Source organism: Malaclemys terrapin, chromosome 10 (assembly GCF_027887155.1).
Source record: "Malaclemys terrapin pileata isolate rMalTer1 chromosome 10, rMalTer1.hap1, whole genome shotgun sequence".
Classification (NCBI taxonomy): Eukaryota; Metazoa; Chordata; order Testudines; family Emydidae; genus Malaclemys; species Malaclemys terrapin.
This window is the reverse complement of record NC_071514.1, coordinates 51,447,124-51,470,224: the sequence shown is the minus strand read 5'-3', so window position 1 is coordinate 51,470,224 and position 23,101 is coordinate 51,447,124. Positions and strand designations below refer to the sequence as shown.

Below are 23,101 nucleotides of genomic sequence, written 5' to 3'. Positions count from 1 at the left end.
ATCAATGTTGCGGGGAAAGGGGAAAGAGAGGGTGATGGTTGGAATACAAATCTCCCCTTCTAATATTTGATCCAGTGGTAGGATTAATATGAGGCATAAACTCTCAACCTTTTTATACATTATTATTCTGAAGTCTGTTCCCATGTGGAGATGTTTCAGCTGGAAGATCACCTGCCCTCTAATGCTCTCTGCAGTCTGCTTTCTTAGCAAGTGTGAGATGACAATGGCTTTGGCTCAGTTCCCATGTGCACAGGTGGACTCAAGTGTCAATGGCAGATGGACACTCTCATGCTCAAAGTGCATTGGACCACACCAGCATGCCTATTCAGGACAGGTGTAGGAGTTTCTCATTTTCTCCTCTTCAATCATGCAGATAAATCATTCACTCCCACTTGGATGTTGCAATATCCATTACTTCCTTCTGGCCCCTTACCTAAGTAGCCTATGATGTCTCAGAAATACAGAGAGGTGTGCACTCAAGAGCTTACTTCCCTGGAGATTTGAACTACCCCCTTGCTGAACATTCTTCTCAGTTTGCCCCTCACTGTTTGTCTAAGGTCTTGCTTTACTGGTACATCCATGATTATCGGTGAGGTTTCATGCCATTTACAATTTCTCCTTGCTTCAGGAACGTGGTTTCTTCACTGTGGGCTCCATGGGCACATAAAGTGCCTCTAAAGTCACTGGGAGCTCTTTCATAGACTTCAGAGGGCACGGATCAGATGTCAAATACACATAAAAGAGGCGGGCCTGAGCCATCCAGAAATATCACCCTGATGACTTCAGCACATGTGGTGCAAGACAGCACCATTTTGTTTTCCAATATGACAGCAAAATCTCCTCTGATCCATCCTGCAGTGAGTTTCTGCTAGCTGCTGCATTTCTATCCGGCATTCATTATCCCCCACACTGGAGCTCTGTCAGGCTGGCTAAAAATTGCCAAGTTTGGTAATAAAAACTTTCCCAATGTTTTGGATTATTATAACTTTTCCCAGTGCACCATGCTATTCTAGTTCTGATATATACCCTGGGTCAGCTAATGTCATTGGTCTCTGGGCTTCTTGTATCAGTAGGTCTGACAGTAAAAATAAGACGACTTAATCTGTTACCACAGTTCCTGGCCTTGAGAGAAGAGAATTGTCTCAGCTGATTTTATCCATGCAAGCTTTTAACTGTGTGGGAAGAAGTGCAGTGGTTAGTTTCCCTTGCTTTCTCCTATTAATCCCATTCACAACAAGCCTCTTCTCTCTTGCTTCTCTCACTTCTATTGCATGCTAATTGGAATCCATCCAGCATACTGTAGATTTGACTTGCCAAACCTTCCATCCCTCCTTTGATTGGATTCACATCCAAAACACTACTGTAATGACCTTTGTACAAGGCACACGTTGGGAGGCATCATTTGAAATCTCATAACATATTGTGGTAAAATGCTTGTGGAAACATTATGTGTGAAGTTGTTAACATAAGCTGACATCATGTCTGATGTGTGTTTCCCAAATCAGTTTGGGAAGTGGCTAAACCAGTTTCTCTAAGACAGAGGGCAAGCTGATGCCCCAGCCAGGTGTCAACAAAGCTGATGGGTCATTGTCAAGGCTGCTTCCCCACTCTGAACTTTAGGGTACAGATGTGGGGGCCTGCATGAAAACTTCTAAGCTTAACTACCAGCTTAAATCTGGTCCGCTGCCACCACTCCCAATGTGCTAATTCCCTTCCCTGGGTAGCCTTGAGAGACTCTTCACCAATTCCCTGGTGAATACAGATCCAAACCACTTGGATCTTAAAACAAGGAGAAATTAACCATCCCTCCTCCTTTCTCCCACCAACTCCTGGTGGATCAAGATCCAACCCCCTTGGATCTAAAAACAAGGAAAATCAGTCAGGTTCTTAAAAAGAAGGCTTTTAATTAAAGAAAAAGGTAAAAATCATCTCTGTAAAATCAGGATGGAAAATAACTTTACAGGGTAATCAAACTTAAAGAGCCCAGAGGACCCTCCTCTAGCCTTAGGTTCAAAGTTACAGCAAACAGAGGTAAACACCCTAGTAAAAGGTACATTTACAAGTTGAGAAAACAAAGATAAAACTAACACGCCTTGCCTGGCTGTTTACTTACAAGTTTGAAATATGAGAGACTTGTTCAGAAAGATTTGGAGAGCCTGGATTGATGTCTGGTCCCTCTTAGTCCCAAGAGCGAACAACCACCAAAACAAAGAGCACAAACAAAAGCCTTCCCCCCACCAAGATTTGAAAGTATCTTGTCCCCTTATTGGTCCTTTGGTTCAGGTGTCAGCCAGGTTACCTGAGCTTCTTAACCCTTTACAGGTAAAAGGATTTTGGAGTCTCTGGCCAGGAGGGATTTTATAGTATTGTACACAGGAGGGCTGTTACCCTTCCCTTTATAGTTATGACAGTCATCATCTATCAAGTGACCATTGTTTGGCAAGAAAGAGGGGCAGGGACAAAGAGCTCTTCATCTTAGGAAAGAAACAGCATGAGGTCTCCTTCGTCCACCAGCCCCTGTCTCTTGGTTCTCAGCTGGAAATGCTTTTCAGAGAGGGACTGACACTATAAAAAGAAGGGGCAAACACCCCAAGAGACCCCTCCTCTCTCTCCCTGTCCATCTCACTCTTTGCATCTGAGAAGACAAAAGAAGCAGCCGTTGGACTCTGGGGGAGGGGTCCTGACCTGAAGAGTTTAGTCAGTAATACTGTTGGAAGCACGTGGTGAGAAACTTTGTTTTCATTCTAATATAGTTTGTCAGGCACTAGAATGAATTTTATCTTTATTTTTCTTGTAGCCATTTCTGACTCCTGTACCTCATTGCTTGTACTCACTTAAAATCTCTCTCTTTGTAGTCAATAAACTTGTTTTGTTGTTTTATCTAATCTAGTGTGTTTAAGCTAAAGTGTCTGGATAACTCCATTTAGGGTGGCAAGTTGTGTGTATATTATTCTCTTAAAGAAATAATGGACTTAATATATTTGGACTGTCCAGGAGAGGCCTGAGCAGTATAAAGCATACATTTCTGGAGGAAAATCCGGGACTGGGGGTGTGTTGGGGCACCCTGCTGTATAACAAAGGCTGGTGAGAGTCAGGGTGTGACTGGCAGGCTGCAGTTACACAAACACATTTGGGAGGGACCTGCATGCTGGCAGGCTGTCTGTGAGCAGTCCAGATTGGAAGCTACAAAGTAAGGCATTGCAAGGCACCCCAGGTTGCATGGCAAGGGTGACATATCCCTCCCCCCCCCCCCCCACTGGTGTGGATTGCACTCTGGTATGTTACACCTTCCCACTAGCCCTGTCTATGGAGACAAAAAATAATAGGTATGTCACTTTCTCCTTTTCCAACTGCCAGCACTGTAAGCCCAACCTGCTGTGTGGAAATCAAGCTGTGCTCCTCCCCCATCATTCATTATCCCCAGCGATAATGATTCAGCACTTAGCTGACAATTGTCGATAATGCACAAGACATCATCCGCTCCAGCTCCCTCTTTCACAGCTTGACTAGCTGTGCAGTGCTGACTATAATAACAAGTTGCTTTTGTCAGTAAATGAAGCAGATGTGATTCAGAGACATCTAAGGAATAGCTCTGTGCAGCATAAAAGGCCAGTTTTGGAGTCAGCTGTCTGAATGTATAGTGGAAAATAACCTTTCTTAGTTCCATGTCTGCCCTCACCTCCTCCTACACACCTTCCCACTTTCTCTGTTCAACCCAAGCTTCCCTGCTGGCAGCTCCTGACTCTGCCTTCTTCCAAGCTGCCCCTTCTCCCAAAAGCCTCACAATGGATCTTCCCTGTCTGAAAAAGAAACAAAACCTTCTAACTCCCTATCTTGTCTATGAAGTGTTGTGGTTATAAAGGCCAATCCCCCACCCCATGCTGTCTGTGTTCTGTATTAGTTTTGCTCATGCATTTAAACTCTTTGGGGCAGACACCTGTTTATTATCTGTCACAGATCATGCCCCAATTAAACCATGCTGAATATTTCTGATCCTATACTGGTGATAATTGAATGCATCTCAAGTCAGACTTTAAAACAAGTCCCTTTGTCAGTCATATTCTGCCAATCCATAAATAAAACAAGGAGAAAAGATGTTAATTTCATTATTATTCTTAGTTTATAGTCCAGTAGTGCCTAGAAGCCAGGGCCTGTTGTGCTAGGCACTGTACAAACATATCAGAAAGACAGTTCTTTAGCTTTTGAACAGCTATGGTTTGCTCTGAGTTTTATGAGACCACCCATTAAGAGCTCTTCCTTGCCTGTGCTTGTGCCCCGCTACCTATCCTGAACGGGCCTGTCATTCTCCTTTGATGCCACACCACCGTCAAAGTCTCTATTGAGAAGAACAGGTGCACTGCAGTTAAACAAGCAAGTCATTCCAGACTGAGCTGATCTAAACCACTTTAGCTGTGTTCTCAAGGTTGGTGATGCTCCCACAGCACCTTAATGAAATGACTTCCATGTAATGCACTACATTTAATCTATTAATATCTGACACATTCAGTATTAACAACTGCAGCTAGAGGATCGGACTCTTAAAGTCATGTATTTTAGTCTATTTCTTCTTGCTGTCAATTGGCTCTAAAGCATCCAACAGCAAAAAAATCCCACAAGAGGCTACACCCCAGGGCCTACAAAGCAACGACAGCCAAGACACCATGCAGGAATGCTTAGCAATAGTCAGGATTTAACTACAAATTGAAGTCATCTAAGGACTTCAGTAATTTTCCATACCAGAAAACAACCTTGCAGAAGGACTGCTCTCAAACATTTAAATATTTAATTAAAATCCTTTTGCTAAGTTACAGCTGCAACACTTTAAATATTAACAAAGTTCTATTTATAAAGTATCTGGCACTTCTTTCTCAATGAGGGCCAGATTCATTGATACAAGCCAGCCCTGGCTTGCAATGAGTGTTTTAAGAGATGTGAGGACAAAGGAGAGTGGATGAGATGAACAGACAATCCTGTTGGCAAGGAAAACTGTGTTCACGTTGAAAATGTACTGCTACTAAACTAAAAGTATGTGTCTGTTATGTTTATAAATTCAGCAATGTCTGTGTGACTCTAGGTTGAAAAGACGTTATGCACATGCATCATTGGGAAATTAGGTCCATAATCCATCAATTTTGGGTACTAAATCTAGATTCTCCTGCATAATCCACCATTGTAGGCCTTTGTTTGATTTTGGTTATGTATGTGATTTGGGCACCTAACTCCCTTAGGCTTTCTCTTCACTGACACAAAGATGTTTTTTTAGATCGAGGTAACTAACGTGATAGTTATCTTGTTGTACAAAGTGGAGACAAGGCACTTGTAGTGTTACTGCCCTATGCCCCCCTCCCATGGCTGACCTCACCTAATTTATCTCGTGGGAAACACTACAAGTGCCTTGTCTCTCTACCGTGTTTTTACAGCAGGATAACCACACACCTTATTGTCAATGAAGACATAGCCTCAAGCTCTTCTGAAAATCCCAGCCTATTTGTGCAGCAATCTTCCTCTGACAGATTTCTCCACCCATCTTAACTATTTGATCATCTCTAATATATGTTACTTTGGGTAACCTGTTTACTCAGCTCTCAAGAGTTATCATTACCTCATGAGAGCCTTCTGTGAAAATCACTCAGGTTGCTCTTCTCCCTGCAAAAGAGTTGTCAGAAGCACAATCTGTGATCTAATTTCTGACAAGGCTTCTAAGGAGATCCTGCTCTTAGGTGGTGGTATCTTAAGATTCAGAAAGAGGTTCGCTGGCTAATCGTGAGGTATATGCTATTTCTAGTGTAACTCCTATAGTATTTTTTGTGCCTCTGAGGCAGTTTTCCCCCAAAGGTTTTAACTTCGGAAAAATCTCACCATTCCTCTATCAGTGCACGTGGGGAGTGTTGTGAACGTACAGTGTAATTGCTTTCCAGTAACTAACATTGCTTGTCTCCTTACGTTGTAGCATATAGCCAAAGAGCTCCAGGACCTGCTTCAGTGGCTAATGGGAGTGCCAGCTGGTTTAAAAATGAACCGGGCTTTGGACCAGGTGTTGGGCCGGTTCTTCCTTTACCACATTCATCTGTGGATTAGTAAGTGCAATTGTTTAACCTTTCGTCTTTCCTTCTCACTTCTCCCTCCCTAGTGTCTAAGATTGTCCTAGTGATGTATGATGAATCCAAATTTGTATTGCAAGGACATACTGGTCTGTGAATCTTTCTGGTCTGGGAACATGAGCCAAATCTGGATTCATGGAATCGACACAGGGAAATGATGCAAATAAGTACAGTGCTCACCTAGTTACTTTGCATGGTGGTGGGGATATTTTATTTGAGGGTTGAAGTACAGGACCTGTCCTGTAACTGACTTCTGTTTACTAACTGTCTCATGTTTGCATTCTCCCCCCCACTTTGAAACAGAATCTCACTGGTCATAAAGATATTTTTTATGTTGGAAAATAGCCATGTTGGACACAGAATCTGTGACTGTCTCCTGTTAATGAATGAAGCAGAGCTCTGGTTTTCCAAGGTTTCACCCTACCTTGATGATGATCAGAGAAGCTTTATGCCACTAAAAATGTTGCACAAACCATTTTCACAACTCCTTTGCGATGGTTTCTGTTGGAGTAGGAGATTTTGGTGAAAATGTATCGGTAATTGATTAGTATGTTCCTGAAAAATGTACCCCAGAGGATTAAAGGAATAAAAGATGACCTTGTCTGGACAGGGTGAGCAGGTGTTCGTGTGTCTCACTAAAACTGCCACACCTGGGCTGAGAAGATCGGGAAGGAAATGAGTGGTATTTGCCAGTCATTGTAGTTATAAGATGGCAGCCTAACAGAATTTGCTGTTTTTACATTCATATGATCTTGATTCTGATCTCTGCAACAACATTCTGTGAGGGATGGGGGAGAGAGACGCTGAGGCCATCAAGAGTTTCATCTGAGGCTCCAGAGAGCAAATAATTACCCTTTGTACAGTGTTACTCTTCCAACTTCCACCAGGCTATATCCACCTGATGTCTCCATTCATTGAGATGATCCTTTGGTATGTTGGCCTGTCAGCCTGTCTGGGCCTGACTGTAGCGCTTTCCATCCTCTCTGACATCATTGCACTCCTGACCTTCCATATCTACTGCTTCTATGTCTATGGAGCCAGGTGGGTGTATTGACCTGTTTGTTTCTCAAGTATATCTGGTCCAAACATCATATTAGGCCTAGTTGATCCCTGGTTTGACCCCATTTATTTAACAGGTTTAAAGCAGAAATTAGTTTGGCCGGTTATGTTATGTCCAAATGATTGAGTCTCAGCATTGAGCTATAAGCATCCTAAGTGTCTTAGATATAAGTGTCTTCTCCCTTTCGACAGTGGCGGTTAGAAAAGTAAAACTATGCTGAGGAGTGGAATGAGAGAGATCAGTTTGCCCAAGAGTCCTAGATTTGAGGGGCTAATTTGTGTTTAAGGCTGCTCCAGAAGTGACCTTTCCGGGCGTAGGGTTGCCAACCCTCCGGGATTGTCCCGGAGTCTCCAGGAATTAAAGATTAATCTTTAATTAAAGGTTATGTCATGTGATGAAACCTCCAGAAATACATTCAACCAAAACTGGGACCCCTACCTCCTACCTTGCTTCAGAGGATTGCATCCATATGGAGTAACCTGTCTGGAATTTCAACTGCAATATTCAGATTGCCCGATTTTATGGTTAAATTGCTGCTGTATTATTCCCTCTGCCCCACTAGAGGGCCATGTGCACTTTACAGTCACAGGGAAATGAGTACGAACTAGAAAGGCCAAGGATATGTGTGTAAATGGCTGATGCTCATTCTGCCTTTCATGTCACATTCTGTACTAGGTATGTCAGAGCTATTCTTGCAGTAAGAAATCAAAACAAAATATGTTCTGCTGATGATCTACATTAACGTGGGGGCATCCTTTAAATCACAAACTGCGATAGTGAATAGCAGCCTTATAGAGAAAACAAAAGAGCTGAGGGGATAAATAGGGAAGCTCCTGCCTAATAAGTATAGAGACAGCATTCTCCCAGCAGGACGGTGGGGAGGTTAGAGGTAGAGAGATGTCTAATTTAAGAATCTTACTGTTATAATTAGAGAGCTTAGGACTAATAGCAATATTGCCTAGTAGGAAACTCATCCACAGAGCTCTTTTACTTGAAGTCTCTCCTTCTGGCTGTAGAGAGTGCACGAGGGGCTCTGTTCCTCAGAGGGCTGGTCTACACTGGGGGGGGGGAGGGGATCGATCTAAGATACGCAACTTCAGCTACGCGAATAGCGTAGCTAAAGTCCAAGTATCTTAGATCGATTTACCTTGGGTCCTCACGGCACGGGATCGACGGCCGCGGCTCCCTCATCAAGTCCGCTACCGCCGCTCGCTCCAGTGGAGTTCCGGAGTTGACTGGGAGCACGTTGGGGATTGATATATCGATCCCTGATAAATCGATCGCTACCCGCCAATACAGCGGGTAGTCTGGACGTACCCTTAGGGCCGAATCAGGGTGGGTGGGGCGAAAAAGGCAGAAGCTCTGTCCATTCCTAGCTCTTCTGTCTTGTGAGCTTTGACGTGCCAGTCTGCACAGTTCTGTATCCTTGTTAGAAGAATAGCTACACAAGACACTTCATTGTGAGGCCTGCATCAAGCTAACTCAGCTATTGAGAATGACCCCTGGTGCGGAGGGAGAACCAGGCAGTGAGCTCAAAATACCCAAATAATAAAATTACCACAAAATCCTGGAATTTGAGCAACTGGGAGGAGAATTTCTGCAACAAATGAACGCTGTTTAAGTGGCAAATTCACTGGCCAAGGAAATATGGAGTTCTTGGGGGTCTGTTTCCAAGGTAGCCACATGGTGAATAAATGACACCACGCATACATATACAGATAGACACAGAAGGTGTGGCAATATCAGACAGGCAGGTCATTGACACTTGACATTAAGTCATTGATTGCTTGGGACTGGGCATGTGCAGTATTAGTCAAAGGAATGAGACATGTGTGCACCAATCAGAGGAATTTGGTGCACAAAGGTTGAGTTGTCTTGGGAACACTGTAGCCTATGGATTACTGTGCTGTTCTGAGTATTACCAGCTTGTTAGTAGCATTATACTAGTCTCTTTAGGCTTTATGCTCCTTTCAGCTGTTTTCCTTTGTTTTATAAGATTTACCCACTTCCACTTTCACAATAGTGGTTTAGTGTTTTAACTGACTGTATATTTTAATTGCACTCACAAAACTATGCTAAAAGAACAGTAGGTTTGCAAAGTCAAGCACTCCAAAGTTAGGAAATGAGAGAACTAAGGTGGTCTGTGGAACTCTTGTGCATATGCATTAGGATAAACTCTTTACATAGGAATTATTATTAATTATTATAATTATTATCTCTTTTATATAGTGCTTTTTGTCAGCAGATATCAGTAGATTGCATTTTACAATCTTTAATGTATTTATCCTCACAATATCCCTGTGAGGTAAGTAACTAGAATTATCTCCTTTGTACAGATGGGAACTCAGGCACAGGAAAGCTAAGGGTCTTGCCCAAGGTCACCCAAGAAGTCTGTGGCAGAGCAGAAAATTGATCCCAGGTCTCCCAAGTCCTAGGCTAGTGCGCTAACACTATTTTTCCCTGGCTCATTCAGTGCGCAGGCTGGACACTGCTCACTGAACGAGCAGCTATTCAATATTTTGTTTTATCTCTTTGGTCAGTGTGTTTTGTCTCCTTGAATTTGTGTGACTTCATTAGGTTCACATCCTGCCCCTGCTGAACTGAGAGTGTGTGTGTGTAGCAATGGCAGTTGCTTTGTGGTATAGCTGGGGATCTCTTGGTTCTAATTTGTGGTGCTTCTCCCCTTTGCACAGGCTCTACTGCCTGAAGATCTATGGCTTGTCATCTCTCTGGCGCCTGTTCCGCGGGAAGAAGTGGAATGTCCTGAGACAGCGGGTGGATTCCTGCTCCTATGACTTGGATCAGGTAGTGGCAGAGCATCAAGGAGGTGCTGTGCTACACTCTGGTCACAAACTCCTGCAGCATGACCTGATCTTGCCTCATTTAATATTGGGGTGCAGACCACCAACTGCTCCATTATATCCAAATTGAGTACAGTTCTTGGCAAGTTGTCTACATGGCTCCTCTCTGCTGTACCCCAGAGTCATCATTCCTCCCCAGATTCAAGGGAACTGATCCTGTGAGGTGCTGAGCAGTTGTAGCAATGTCAGTGAGAGTTGCAGATGCTCACCACCTCTCAGGGTAAGGGTAGAGGAGTGGATATGTGGGAGCGAGAAATAATTATAGTGGTGCCCAGCAGTGTTGCCATAGTAACATGCTTCTTAGTGTTTCTATTAAAAGACCCTATTTAATTCACATTGGGTTGGAGCTTGGCCCACACGTTTTCACCAGCATGTAGAAAACATTTTTCTGGAATAGTGTAAATCTGCCTTTTAAACTCTAAAATGTCACAGAAATAACATGAAAGTTGGTCAGAGCCAGGCTCCTCTGGCCTGATTTAAAAAGAATAATTTAAATGGTGCTGAGTAAAAAATCTTCTTGGCACACTATTTTGTATTTTCACTTACCTTGAGCTTGAGAATAATTGCGGGTACAATGATGAATACACTGAGAGAGTGGCTAGCTTCATTGCAGCTTCCGACCGTGCGTTCGTAATCTCTGCTGAAGTGCTATTTAGTAACTTCCGGGACCAATGCATCTCAGTGAATTGCAACAGATAATCTTAAGCCTCTTACACAATACTAGAGGAGCTATTTTTCCTCTTTTCCCCAATGACAGGAAAGTAAGAATGTCAGTGTCAGAAAGGCTGTGTGTGCTACTCCAGGTTTCTATCCCATTGTATATTGATGATAATGGGTTTGGCACTAAGAGCCTCATCCTGCTGACATTGAAGCCAGTGGGAGTTTTGTCATTGGCTTCTGTGGGAACAGGCTTTCAAAGCACAGACGTGAAAAGACTTTCTGAAATGCTAAGACATGATGATTTTGCTAAATAAAGGTGGGGGATGAGAGATGAGCCTTTATTTGAAAAAAAAAAAAAACAGCTGTAAACTAGAAGTTGGCCAGGAGTGAGTGATAGTGTATTTCTGGTTATGTGCTTAAATCCATGATGTTGATCTGCCTCTGGGGAAGGACCCTCTGGGTACTATACTGAAAAAATGATGATGCATTATTATCCTGTATCCTCTCTGTTATGGAAAATGGAATCCAAAGCTAAAGAGTCAGGTTGGAGCTATGTTGATTTATGCCAGGCATTTATTGACGGCGGGATCACTGGAAGTATTCAGAGTAATAAAGTATTATTCACCAACTAGATGGGCTCAGAAGCAGTGGCATGGGGAGAGAGGTATTGAGAATCTTCCACATGCCCACAGTCTAACCCAGGGGTCGGCAACCTTTCAGAAATGGTGTGCCGAGTCTTCATTTATTCACTCTAATTTAAGGTTTCGTGTGCCAATAATACATTTTAACGTTTTTAGAAGGTCTCTTTCTATAAGTCTATAATATATAACTAAACTATTGTTGTATGTAAGGTAAATAAGGTTTTTAAAATGTTTAAGAAGCTTCATTTAAAATTAAATTGAAATGCAGAGGCCCTCTCCTCCCCCGCCCCCCCCCCCCCCCCCCCCCCCCCCGGCCGGTGGCCAGGACCTGGGCAGTGTGAGTGCCACTGAAAATCAGCTCGCGTGTCGCAGGTTGCCTACCCCTGGTCTAACCACTGAATGCTGTCTAAATTTCTTGTGCCAGTACTCTACTAACAATAGTTTATTGTGTCTTTTTTTTCCCAGTTATTCATTGGCACTTTGTTATTTACAATCCTGCTATTTCTTCTGCCCACGACTGCACTGTATTACTTGGTGTTTACCTTGGTAAGATTCAACCCTTAGAGATGGTCACATCTCATCTATGTATGTGAGTGAAGTATAAATAAGATTCCTAGTCATTTTCCCCCATCCTCATACAAATATATTCCTATGACTGTCCCAGGAAGGGTTCTTGCCCGCAAGCAATGTGAACCAAGCAGATGGAATTCAGGATACACACTTGTGTTTCTCTGAAGGGAATTCCCAAAAAATCAAAGTCATCAGGACAAACTGCTCCACTGTCTTTCCCTGGAGCCATGTTTAATCTTTCCCTCCCATTTCCTGGGGTGGCTGCACCTCTGGTTTGACCCAGAACTTTTCCATCTGGAAATTAACCTTTTCCATTAAAATCTACTTGGCAAGACTTTTGGGGAGGGAATCGGACTCTTTGTCCAATCTGACCAGTCTGATTTGGGACATGGATGCACATTTTTCCACTAAAAGCTGGAACCTTCACATTATTTTAGCCCCTCTTGTGAAAGGGAGAAGGTAAAAATAGTACAGGACTCAAATGAGTTTGACAGAAAAAATGATCGATAGTATGACAAAAGAAGGTGCTCAAATCAGCGATGGCGAGGCACTGTGTGAGGATACTAAGCAGAGAACTCATTTCTAACTGGCGTGCTCCTGCTTAAATGCTCTATAAAGGGATTCTTCAGTCACAAACAAGCTATTTCTAGAGACAAGGGTTTGCACCTATTTGCCAGCAGCTGCTAGACAGAGCGATGGATGCTACTGGAAACAGAAGCCTGAACTCCCCACATCAGCCTTTGATATGCTGGCCCATTATCTGAAAGTAGAGTATACCACATGCTTTTGCCACTGGCACCAAGGTTACTGTTATAGACTTAAGGCAAGAGTCTTAAGGAGCCTGACTCTGAGAGGGTGGGTGCTTAGCACTTTCTGAAAATCTGACCCATTGAAGATGCCTTGTGGTGAGCATCCACAACTTGAAGACCCCCAAATCACTAGTCCCTTCTGATATTGTTAGCCCAACTGCTTACCTCAGTCCTGCCTGTTTACATCACTAACTGTTTCTTTTTAGCTCCGTCTGCTGGTGGTGGTTGTGCAGGGCCTGATCCATCTGCTCGTGGACCTCATTGACTCTCTGCCCCTTTATTCAGTTATCCTTCGGCTCTGCAGATCCTACAGACTTGCAGGTTGGTCCTACACCACTGCACTGGCAAAAGCACAGGCTTCTGCATTCACAGTGGTATTGTGAATGGGCGTGATCTAATACACAGGTAGCTTATTGCACTGAAAGAGGCAGGGTGCCTGAAAAGTACTCAGGTTCCTAATGCAAAATCCATGCACTTGTCAATACTATTAACCAGTTATCCTGCGAAGCCTGATGATAAAGTCAGTGGAAATTAATGTGACACTAAAGCTGAGTCATAAGCAACATTATACAGAACATTAAAACAAAAGGTGCCATTCTACTATACAGCTTTTAAATCAGTTCAGCTTATTCATAGCAGAATAGGCCAGCTGGGTCAAGTAAACAGGGACTGGTCCAAACCTCAAATCCTCTGATATTCAGATAAGTTGTTAACTTGTGCTTTTCTCTTTAATTTTCACCCATCCCTATGTGGCTGGGAACCAAGGTATAGATATACTTCAAGAGAATCTGTTCTTCAGAAAACTTAGACCCTCAGGTTGCATTGACTTCTATGGAGTTATACTGATTTGCATTAGCTAAGGATCTGACCTGTAGTTGCTAGCTTAATTTCAGAGCCCAAGAACTCTGGGTAACTTTCAGATAAGCATCCACCTTTCTGAGGTTAACCTGTCGCCATTTCAAAGTTACTTTCTGCCAAGCCACTGTTTGACAGCCATTTTTGGGACCAGGCTAAAGGATAGCACTGAAATGGGGTTAGCTGAAAACAGAGATAGCTCAACCAATTTAAATCAAGCAGGCTAAACCACAAGCCCCAAGCAAGTTTAAGAATATGAAGCACAGAGTTCTAAAAGCAAGAAACAGTGTGAAGAGCTTGATCATCACTGAACCAAGGCCAGTCATGAAATGGAAAGGAAGCCCGAGGCTGATGATAGTGGCCTTGTCTATTGGAGAGATGCCAGGCTCAGCTTTGGGAGCGAAGGTGGCGAATGCTACCAACAATGTTGCTTTCCAGTGCCTGTTGTCAGTCGGTCTCCATGTATTGCCTTGCAGGAAGTTCTTGATCTGCTAAGAGCTGTCTTTCTGGGACAGAAATGCAGCTGAAGAAAGTTGTCCAGTAAACTGCAAGTGATTAGCTAGAAGGAGATCATGTTGATATTGATAAATAATAGATAAATAACTTTTCTGTGATACAATCCAGCCTTCAAGATGAAGGAAAATGAAAATATATTAGGACCTCTGTTCAGGAGGGACACCATGGGAGGTCATCTTTTAGGGTTTCTATGGTCTCTGACCACCCCCAACCCAGAACGGGAACGTTTTATCTGAGAGAAGTGGGGAGAGAAAGGATCTGATCAAAATTCAAAGCAGAGATAGCCCTTCAAGAACCAGCATTCTTTCATTTCCCTCCTTCTTGGTTTCTGTCACCAATTACAGAGTCATGTCCCAGTGGTATTGCTTTTTTGGCATATGTTACTGGTCAGTTGATCTTGGAAAGATCATGAAGGTTGTTTCAACACTCTGAATTTATTATTTTACTATCACTGAGGATTTAGTGCAGTGTTTAACTGCAGCTCAGTTCAGTCCTGACATCTGGCCTCTGATTTCCTTGGCTTAGACCAGGGGTGGCCATTCTGAGCCTGAGAAGGAGCCAGAATTTACCAATGTACATTGCTAAAGAGCCACAGTAATACATCAGCAGCTCCCCCACAGTAGGGTTACCATATTTTGTGCCTCCAAATTGAGGACACTCCCCGGGGCCCCACCCCCAGCCCCGCCCACGCCCCCCGCCCCAACTCCGCCCCCTCCCAAAGTCTCCGCCCCCCCCCCTGCTTCCCGCGAACATTTAATTCGCAGGAAGCCTGAAGCAGGTAAGGGGGGCGGGGGGAGGAGGCGCGGCCCAGGCTGGTCCCCCCGCGGCTCCAGCCTGGGTCGGCTCGGGCCCTGGGGTGCCGGCCCCGACCGACCACCCCCCGGCTCCCAGCCCCGCGGGCCCGGCGCACCCCCCCCCGGCTCCCCGACCCCGGCGCACTCCCCGGCTCCCCGACCCCGGCTCTCGGCCCCGGCGCACCCCCCGGCTCCCCGACCCGGGCTCCTGGCCCGGCGCACCTCCCGGCTCCCCGACCCCGGCGCACCCCCTGGCTCCCGGCTCCCCGACCCCGGCGCACTCCCCCCGGCTCCCCGACCCCGGCGCACTCCCCGGCTCCCGGCTCCCCAACCCCGGCGCACTCCCCGGCTCCCGGCTCCCCAACCCCGGCGCACCCCCCGGCTCCCGGCTCCCCAACCCCGGCGCACCCCCCCCCGGCTCCCCGACCCCGGCGCACTCCCCGGCTCCCCGACCCCGGCTCTCGGCCCCGGCGCACCCCCCGGCTCCCCGACCCGGGCTCCTGGCCCGGCGCACCTCCCGGCTCCCCGACCCCGGCGCACCCCCTGGCTCCCGGCTCCCCGACCCCGGCGCACTCCCCCCGGCTCCCCGACCCCGGCGCACTCCCCGGCTCCCGGCTCCCCAACCCCGGCGCACTCCCCGGCTCCCGGCTCCCCAACCCCGGCGCACTCCCCGGCTCCCGGCTCCCCAACCCCGGCGCACCCCCCGGCTCCCGGCTCCCCAACCCCGGCGCACCCCCCCCCCGGCTCCCCGACCCCGGCGCACTCCCCGGCTCCCCGACCCCGGCGCACCCCCCGGCTCCCCGACCCGGGCTCCCGGCCCGGCGCGCTCCCCGACCCCGGCGCACCCCCCGGTCTCCCCGACCCCGGCGCACCCCCCGGGCTCCTCGGCTCCCGTCCCCGGCTCCCCAACCCCGGCTCCCCGGCCCCGGCGCACCCCCCGGCTCCCCGACCCGGGCTCCCGGCCCGGCGCACCCCCCCGCTCCCAGCCCCGCGGGCCCGGCGCACCCCCCGACCCCGGCTCCGCGGGCCCGGCCCGGCTCCCGGCCCCGTGGGCCCGGCCCCGCGCCCAGCCCGGCCCGGCCCGGCACCATGCCCCCGACCCCGGACAAAGAGGCCCCCCCGAGCCTCCCGATTTTCCCGGACATGCCCGGCTTTTGGGGATTTCCCCCCGGACGGGGATTTGAGCCCCCAAAAGCCGGACATGTCCGGGAAAATCCGGACGTATGGTAACCCTACCCCACAGCCCCACAGCTCCCAGCACCTCCCACCCACCGGCAGCCCCGTCGATCAGTGCCTCCCCCTTCCTCCCTGCACCTCCCAATCAGCTGTTTTGTGGCATGCAGGAGGCTGGGGTGGGGGGGAGCGAGGGCATGTCAGGCTGAGGGGAGGGGTGGGAAGGGGTGGAGTGGGGGCAGGGCCTGTGGTAGAGCCAGGGGTTGAGCAGTGAGCACCCCCCGGCACGTTGAAAAGTTGGTACCTGTAGCTCCAGCCCTGGAGTCAGTGCCTATACAAGGAGCCGTATTTTAACTTCTGAAAAGCCACATGTGGCTCCGGAGCCACAGGTTGGCCACGCCTGGCTTAGACTCTGAATTGACAATACTCTGGTATTCATGTCACCTAAACAAGTGTAGATGGGTAATGATCAATCCATAGGTTAGGAGTCTATAGATCTTACTCCTACGCACTTAAAGTGAAATGTTTTTATAAAACCACCTGGAAATCTATCAGAGCTGTACGCCCAAGCAGTGACAGAAGAGAGAGAGACTGAAGCAAGCTGTCCTGAGTTGGGGTGGATATGCTGCATTCTGGGGTTAGAACAGTTTTTCTCTTGAAAGTGGCATTATGTAGTGGGTGAGGCACTGCACTGAGAGTCAGGGAAATTGGGTTTTGTTTCTGGCTCGGCCACTGACCTGCTGTATGACCTTTGGCAAGTCACTTCACAGTCCAGCCTGGCCTTCAGACAGGAGAAGCACACGTGTTCTTGCTCTGCTAGTCCTCTCTGCGGCATTTGATACTATTTGAACATTCCTGTCCCATCTCAAATAAGTTGCTGGCATGAATAGAAGTGCCCTGAAATGGCTCAGATACATCCTGTCAGACTGAACGGAGAACGTCACTATGAGCAACCGTTCTTCCTTCTCCAGAGCCCTCACCTACTAACACTCACAGGGCTCAGTCTTCTACTCGGTATTATTCACTATCTATATGAAACCACTGGGAGCCATTGAGGCAACATGGGCTGAAGTGCCAGCAGCCTGCAGATGGCACCCAGTTCTACATCTCCTTTGTGACAAATGTAAACAGCATCATTTCCCAGCTTTCATCAATGACTGACCGGAATAAACACCTGGATGACAAGTTCCTGGCTTGAGCTGAACCCAGACAAGACTGAGGTGATGCTGGCTGGCAAAGGGAAGTGCTTCAAAGATCTTGCCTCCTCTATAACGCTCTGCACTGTCAAGGGAATCTGCCCTCAAATTTCTTAAGTCCCCAGCCTTGGGGTCCTTTTGGATTCCTTGGTGCTATTGAATGCCTAAATAGAAACAGGAGCAAAAAATGCCCACTACCATCTGTGTCTGGCCAGAAGAGTGTGCCCCATCCTATTGGATAGAGACTTGCCCATAGCGATCCATTCATTCATAACCGCCAGGCTTGATTACTGAAACTCAATACATCTGGGAATGAAGCCAATGGCTACAAAATGTGGAAGCCTGTCTCTTTAGCAACACAGATCACCAGAACACATCACCCTGATGCTTTGCTTTATGCTGGTTCCCCAATTAAGCCAGAATCCAGTTCAAGGTCTCTGTCCTGATATTTAAAATGCCCCATGGGATTGGCCATAGCTATGTGAGAAACACCTCTCCCTCCATCACCATGACCTTCCACAACATTTACTTTCCACTGGAACAGTGAAACAGTCATCCTATAGGGGAGGCTCATGTGGAGAGTGAATTCCCTATTCTAAGGTCCGGTTGCTGTGTAAATTCTGCTTTACACAGGAGCTGGACTTTAGACTAGGGAATTCACTCCAACAAGAGACAAGAATGACCACAGGCCTCACCAATTGCAGAACTTAAATGTCATACTCCTTTGACTTAGCTTTCCCTTAATTTCTACACACATAACTATAAACAAACAAACTATAAACTAATCTAAAGATTAAGAAGGGCGAGAGGTTATTTTTGTTTTTAAAAAATTTGGGATGCACTTAGATACTACGGTGATGGGGCCATATAAGTACTTATATAAAGGATTTTATTTCTGATTCTGCAACTGACCTTGGGCAAGTCACTTGAGCTCTCTGTGCCTCAGTTTCCCCAACTGTAAAAAGGGATAATAATACAGACCTGTTTTGTAGGGGTGTTCTGAGGATTGATTTTTTGGGGGGCGGGAAGTGTTTTGAGAACCTCCAATGAAAGGCCCCTCTATAAAGTGCAAAATACTGTATTCTCCCTCTTTTAAATGTTACATTAAGCCTTGTTTATGTCAAATATGTCATAGCTTGGATCTACCACCTTCCCTGTCTGACTTTAAGGTACTGTGGGATTTAGTGAGCCCTGGAGGGAATACAGGAGTGAAAACTGGAGTGGCAGCTGCAGCGGTTAATAGCATGCTGAAAATGTATGAATGGCTTCATTGTGATCAATAGTCATTGATTGTTTTGAATTTACTCAAATGCCTTTGTGTCATCCACTATCACAGGCCTATCCCCACCTAGTCTGAAAGCAGAAGGGAAACATATACATGTACAGTAGCCATATGAAAAATGACTAAAGGAGAGCTTTCTCCCTCATTTACGCTGGGTAGAGCATTCCCCTTTTTTGTTGGAATGGTGGGAGCAAATATAGATCATTGTAGTTCCCTTGCCATGATCCCCAGGCTTGCTTTCTTGTGTGACTTTTAGGAAATCCCTTTCAACTCATTGATCCAAGAAGAGAATGGAGATTGTTCTCCTCCATCGTGGTTCTTTGTTTGTTTTTCAGCTAGCGTGAAGTTCAGAGTCCTTGAACAGAAGGCTGGAAAACCCCTTCGACTCTTAATGCAGGTAAACCACAGGCTGCTTGGTGCTCACAGTTATGTCCTCTGCTATAGGATTGCCAGCAGGACTGTCTCTATGATTCTGACTGCTTTAAAAAGAGTTCTGATAGCTCTCCCAAGATGGAATTCTAGGGAAAAGCATCTCCAAAGTTTCAGTGGAGTTCTGGGATGTGGAGGTGGGGGAAAGTATTTCACCTCAGTGCTGCAGTCTATCGCTCCTAGCTAGTGTGCCTTGTTTTTGTGTTCATCTGGTTGGCTTCATAAGAAGCAGCATTCTGTATGTTACAAAATGAAACTTGAATAGTTGTGAGTAATGATGGTCCATCACTTCTGTGCTTAGCATTATCTCACTGCCCTGGTATCTGCAGCTGTGCTTTAATAAATGCTGTGCCTTGAGAGAGGCAAAAAAGACTGACCACGCTCAACCAGAGTAGCAAACAGTTAAGGAGAACCAAAACCCAGCTCTAGTAAGAGGGCCTTCCCTTCCAGATGAGCTGCTAAGCATGAGCTACCTAATGCACCAGTCAGCTTGGTTCATTGTAGACAGGAAAAGAAGGGTGGATGCCTTGTGAAATGTTCTTAGTTTCGGGATTGCCCTGTGATGAGCTGAGTGGAAGTCTCCTCCTTGCTGTCTTTCAAATCTTACATTTTCCATCCTCTAAGGAACAGGCGTTCAAGGGAGGCTTTTCTGAAAATGGGCTGATATGGTGGCGACAGATAATTTCTCATTACAAGTGCAGGAGCAATTGGGGGGATCTCCATTTCCTGATCACTATTTGCAGAGCTAGTACAGTCTGCTGGTCAGTAGAATAGCAAGAAGCAAGACTTTGACAACAGTGGGCCAGTTCCCTTGCTGCAGCTGAGATCCACTTGTTGCAGTAGAAGGGGGACCATCAAGAAGTCAGCTACAGCTCATCTATACTTTCACCTGGTTCCACCCCCGCTCCAACTCCTACTTGCATCTCCACATAGGATAGAGCAGCCTGGAGCTAGTCTAATCTGCACCAGCTGGCAACAGTTCTCCAGGTACCATCCACGAGCTGGGTATAGCAGAGCTAGAGCACGCTCTGACCATACTGCCTGTTTCCTCTGCTGGGGCCAAGGGATGGCATAAGAGCCAGCTGCTCTGACTACACTCACCGGGATCTCCCCCACTGGGAAGGTGTGCACAGTTTCAGCTCTCTTTATGCCACTGGAGAGATGCAAGGCAATATGATGGTGCTGAGGATGTGGCCCCAGTGATTATAGCGGCATGGTGGTGGCTGCTCCAGGTTAAAGGGATCAAGGAGTTAGTTGGGGAGCACAATAAGATCTTGATCAATAGGCCCATCACAGAAAGGAATCTTCCTAACATGTGGCACCATATATTGTATCAAGAGAGGTTCAAAAGGGCCTGGATAGACAGACCCTCTGTATCCTGGTCCCGCCCCGAAAGGTCAGCACACAGTAAAGGTGGCTTTCTGCTGCAGTGTGGGGGCAGTAATGCCAGGCAGGCCTGTCTCAGAAATCTGGTGGGCCTTGCCACTATCAGATCAGGATTTGCAGCATGAAAATCTGGAAAACCTGTTTTGACACAGATTAAAATTCACACAGTGCTACACTGAGCTCTCATGCTATTTCTGTCCCCAGCTTCCATGATAGTCTTGCCTTGTGTCACCTGCCTTTATCCCCATGTGCCTCATTACCCTGCGGAGCACTGCTTCCCCACACTGTGCCACAGGGGAGGAAGTTTGGGTGTGTGTATAATTGTGCGCACACGTACAAAATATAAGACCTGGACAATTGATGATTCTCCCTGTCTCCGGGCACTAAGCTGATCTAGGTGGCAGCAGATCAGAAACGTATGACAATGTCATGATAGAATAAAAATGATTAGTAGACTAATTTGAATTGGGCTGTCTCTGCAGCTGGTTTATGAGGATGCTTACCTCCCTTGGGATTCAGCAAACAATTGTTTTTTTATTTTAAAAAAAAGTTCAGTGTCATCAAAATGTAGAATCCAAATACAAGTATATTGGTGAGAGCAGGAAGATTCCATGGGTGTTTAATTCACTCCAAAAAGCACTATGCAATTTAGTATTTACACAGGGTTTTAAAATAATGTCTTCTGTAAACATATCAAAAAATACTCCTGGTTACTAGCTATTGGCTTCCCTGATTTTCATGCAGCCAAGTTTTATAAAAGGGGATCTAGAGGAGTTGACTCCTTTACAACTTTGATCCCTCTCTGCACATTCACCCAGAAATGTCCTTTTCCACAACAACCTGTTTGGAAAGGGTTAAGCGAAAGAGGAAGGGAAAGGGGAACGATTCCATTATGAAACAAGGGAGGTATATTTTATCAGTTTATATAGCCTTGAACTACAGAGATTGCATAAAAGGAACTCACAACAGCAACTTCCCTAATAAAACTGTTGGTCTTTTTAATTTAAAACATGACAGTAAGACACTATTATGCTGTGCTGGGTTGAAAGCCATTTCTTATCCCTCAGTAGGTGAAATTCACTCCTATGCCACCAGTCCTCCACACAGATGTACATTTAAACTAAATGGGCATAGGAATATTGTGTCCAAATAGTCAGTGGCCACCAAGTGAATGTACAAGATGGCTCACTTCCCTAGCAACAATCCCTTGTCATCCCCACAATGGACCTGTTTCCATCTAAGACTTAACAGTGTGGATGGAGCTGTGTGAATAGCTAGTAATAAAGTTATTCAAATGTTGCTTCTTTCTCTTTTGGCAGATTCCCTGTGGTCCCCAACTTGAACAGATTGAATCTATTCAGAATTACTCTCCAGTAACTTCAGTGATTAATTATTGGTCTGGAGATTGAGAGTATTTGAAATTTGAGCTGCATTAGTTATTTTGGGTTAGAAAGACAAATCACATAGTATGATTCTGTTCCCTGACTGGATGAGCACAGCTCTTAGATTTCTGCTGCAAATGCTCATCTTGACAAATTCAAACCTAGCTTCCTGTGAATCTGCTCAGTATTCACTTAAAATTATTTTTCCATGAACATGTCTCATTCTGTAGCAATTGGTACAAAGCAAATATGAAAGAGATGTGAACCCAGCTGAAGAGAATTAATTTTAAAGTGTTACTGACTAGTCATGTGAAATGTTCTGTGGCATGCATCCAGTTCTAATTGGACTTGATGCTGCAAAAAGTGGAATAGGTGCTGAGTTTAGTATATGCGTAGGTGCATTGCTGGATCGGTGCCACAGTGCTCAGCCTCTTGCAGGATTGAGCCAATAATTAATTAATCTTATTGGTATATTCCACAGAAGTGCTGTAAAAATGTGTCCCCAAAAGAGTATTCTATTGAATGCCATGTCTGTGGACATGGTTACAGTACAGTTCCATTTTGTCAGGTAGATGAAACCTTAGCAGTGCTCTAAAACAGGCTTATGACTTGGGCTGTGCCTCTGTTTCCCTATCTAAAACATGAAGGTAACAATTCTTTCCCCACTGAGAGATTATGAGGCTAAATTCATTTGAGATCTGCAGGTGGAAGGTGCTGTAGAGGAACAAAGAATTATTACATAGCCAGCAAACTCTTTTAATCCACTAGCGTGCAGCAGTATAGCTGGGAGATTCTAATAAGGCGTTAATGTGATGGTACAAAGGCAGAAAGAATTGCACACACACCTCCTCGCTTTCCTCAGTTGTCCACAGTTCACACCATTGTCCCTCTTCCTTCTCTACTTCCAGATAAACCCTCTGTCCTATGGCAGCGTGGTGCAGACCTACAGGCTCACAACCTATGCTTGTTACCCTAAGGATTCCTGGAGCTCTCTGTGCAAGAAGCTGTTTGTTGGAGAGCTGATCTACCCTTGGAAGCATAAAGGGGAGAAGCAGGACTAAAGGGAAGCAAACGAGCCAGGCCTGAAAGAATGAGCCAAAAAACACCATTCAAACCCACTCGCTGCTCCCAGGACCAGTGAGCCTGGACCCAGCAGCTGCTAGCTGGAACAATGCTATCAAATCCTCTGCTGAGACTTTGGTAATATGCAAGGAGGGGCTGCATTTTAAATGGGAGTGTTTTTATATCAGTGGTTCTCAAACTTTTGTACTGGTGACCCCTTTCGCATAGAAAGCCTCTGAGTGCGACCCTCCTTTATAAATTAAAAACACTTTTTATATATTTAACACCATTATAAATGCTGGAGACAAAAGGGGGCTTTGGGAT

General features: G+C 46.0%; 1 protein-coding gene and 1 long non-coding RNA gene across 4 annotated transcripts in view; one reads left to right on the top strand and one right to left on the bottom strand.

The window, feature by feature from the left end:
• Nucleotides 1–23,056, top strand: part of PIGQ (phosphatidylinositol glycan anchor biosynthesis class Q) — a 41,059-nt gene extending 18,003 nt beyond the window's left edge. For all 3 annotated transcript variants that reach the window (XM_054041677.1, XM_054041679.1, XM_054041676.1), the window contains exons 5-11: nucleotides 5,951–6,077; nucleotides 6,989–7,142; nucleotides 9,855–9,966; nucleotides 11,789–11,869; nucleotides 12,909–13,023; nucleotides 18,854–18,915; nucleotides 22,624–23,056. In XM_054041677.1, coding sequence (XP_053897652.1) covers nucleotides 5,951–6,077; nucleotides 6,989–7,142; nucleotides 9,855–9,966; nucleotides 11,789–11,869; nucleotides 12,909–13,023; nucleotides 18,854–18,915; nucleotides 22,624–22,776 — 804 coding nt within the window. In that variant the 3' untranslated portion in view covers nucleotides 22,777–23,056. The remainder of the gene's footprint in view (nucleotides 1–5,950; nucleotides 6,078–6,988; nucleotides 7,143–9,854; nucleotides 9,967–11,788; nucleotides 11,870–12,908; nucleotides 13,024–18,853; nucleotides 18,916–22,623) is intronic.
• Nucleotides 1–23,101, bottom strand: part of LOC128844196 (uncharacterized) — a 102,138-nt gene that overhangs the window by 46,727 nt on the left and 32,310 nt on the right. The window lies entirely within an intron of this gene.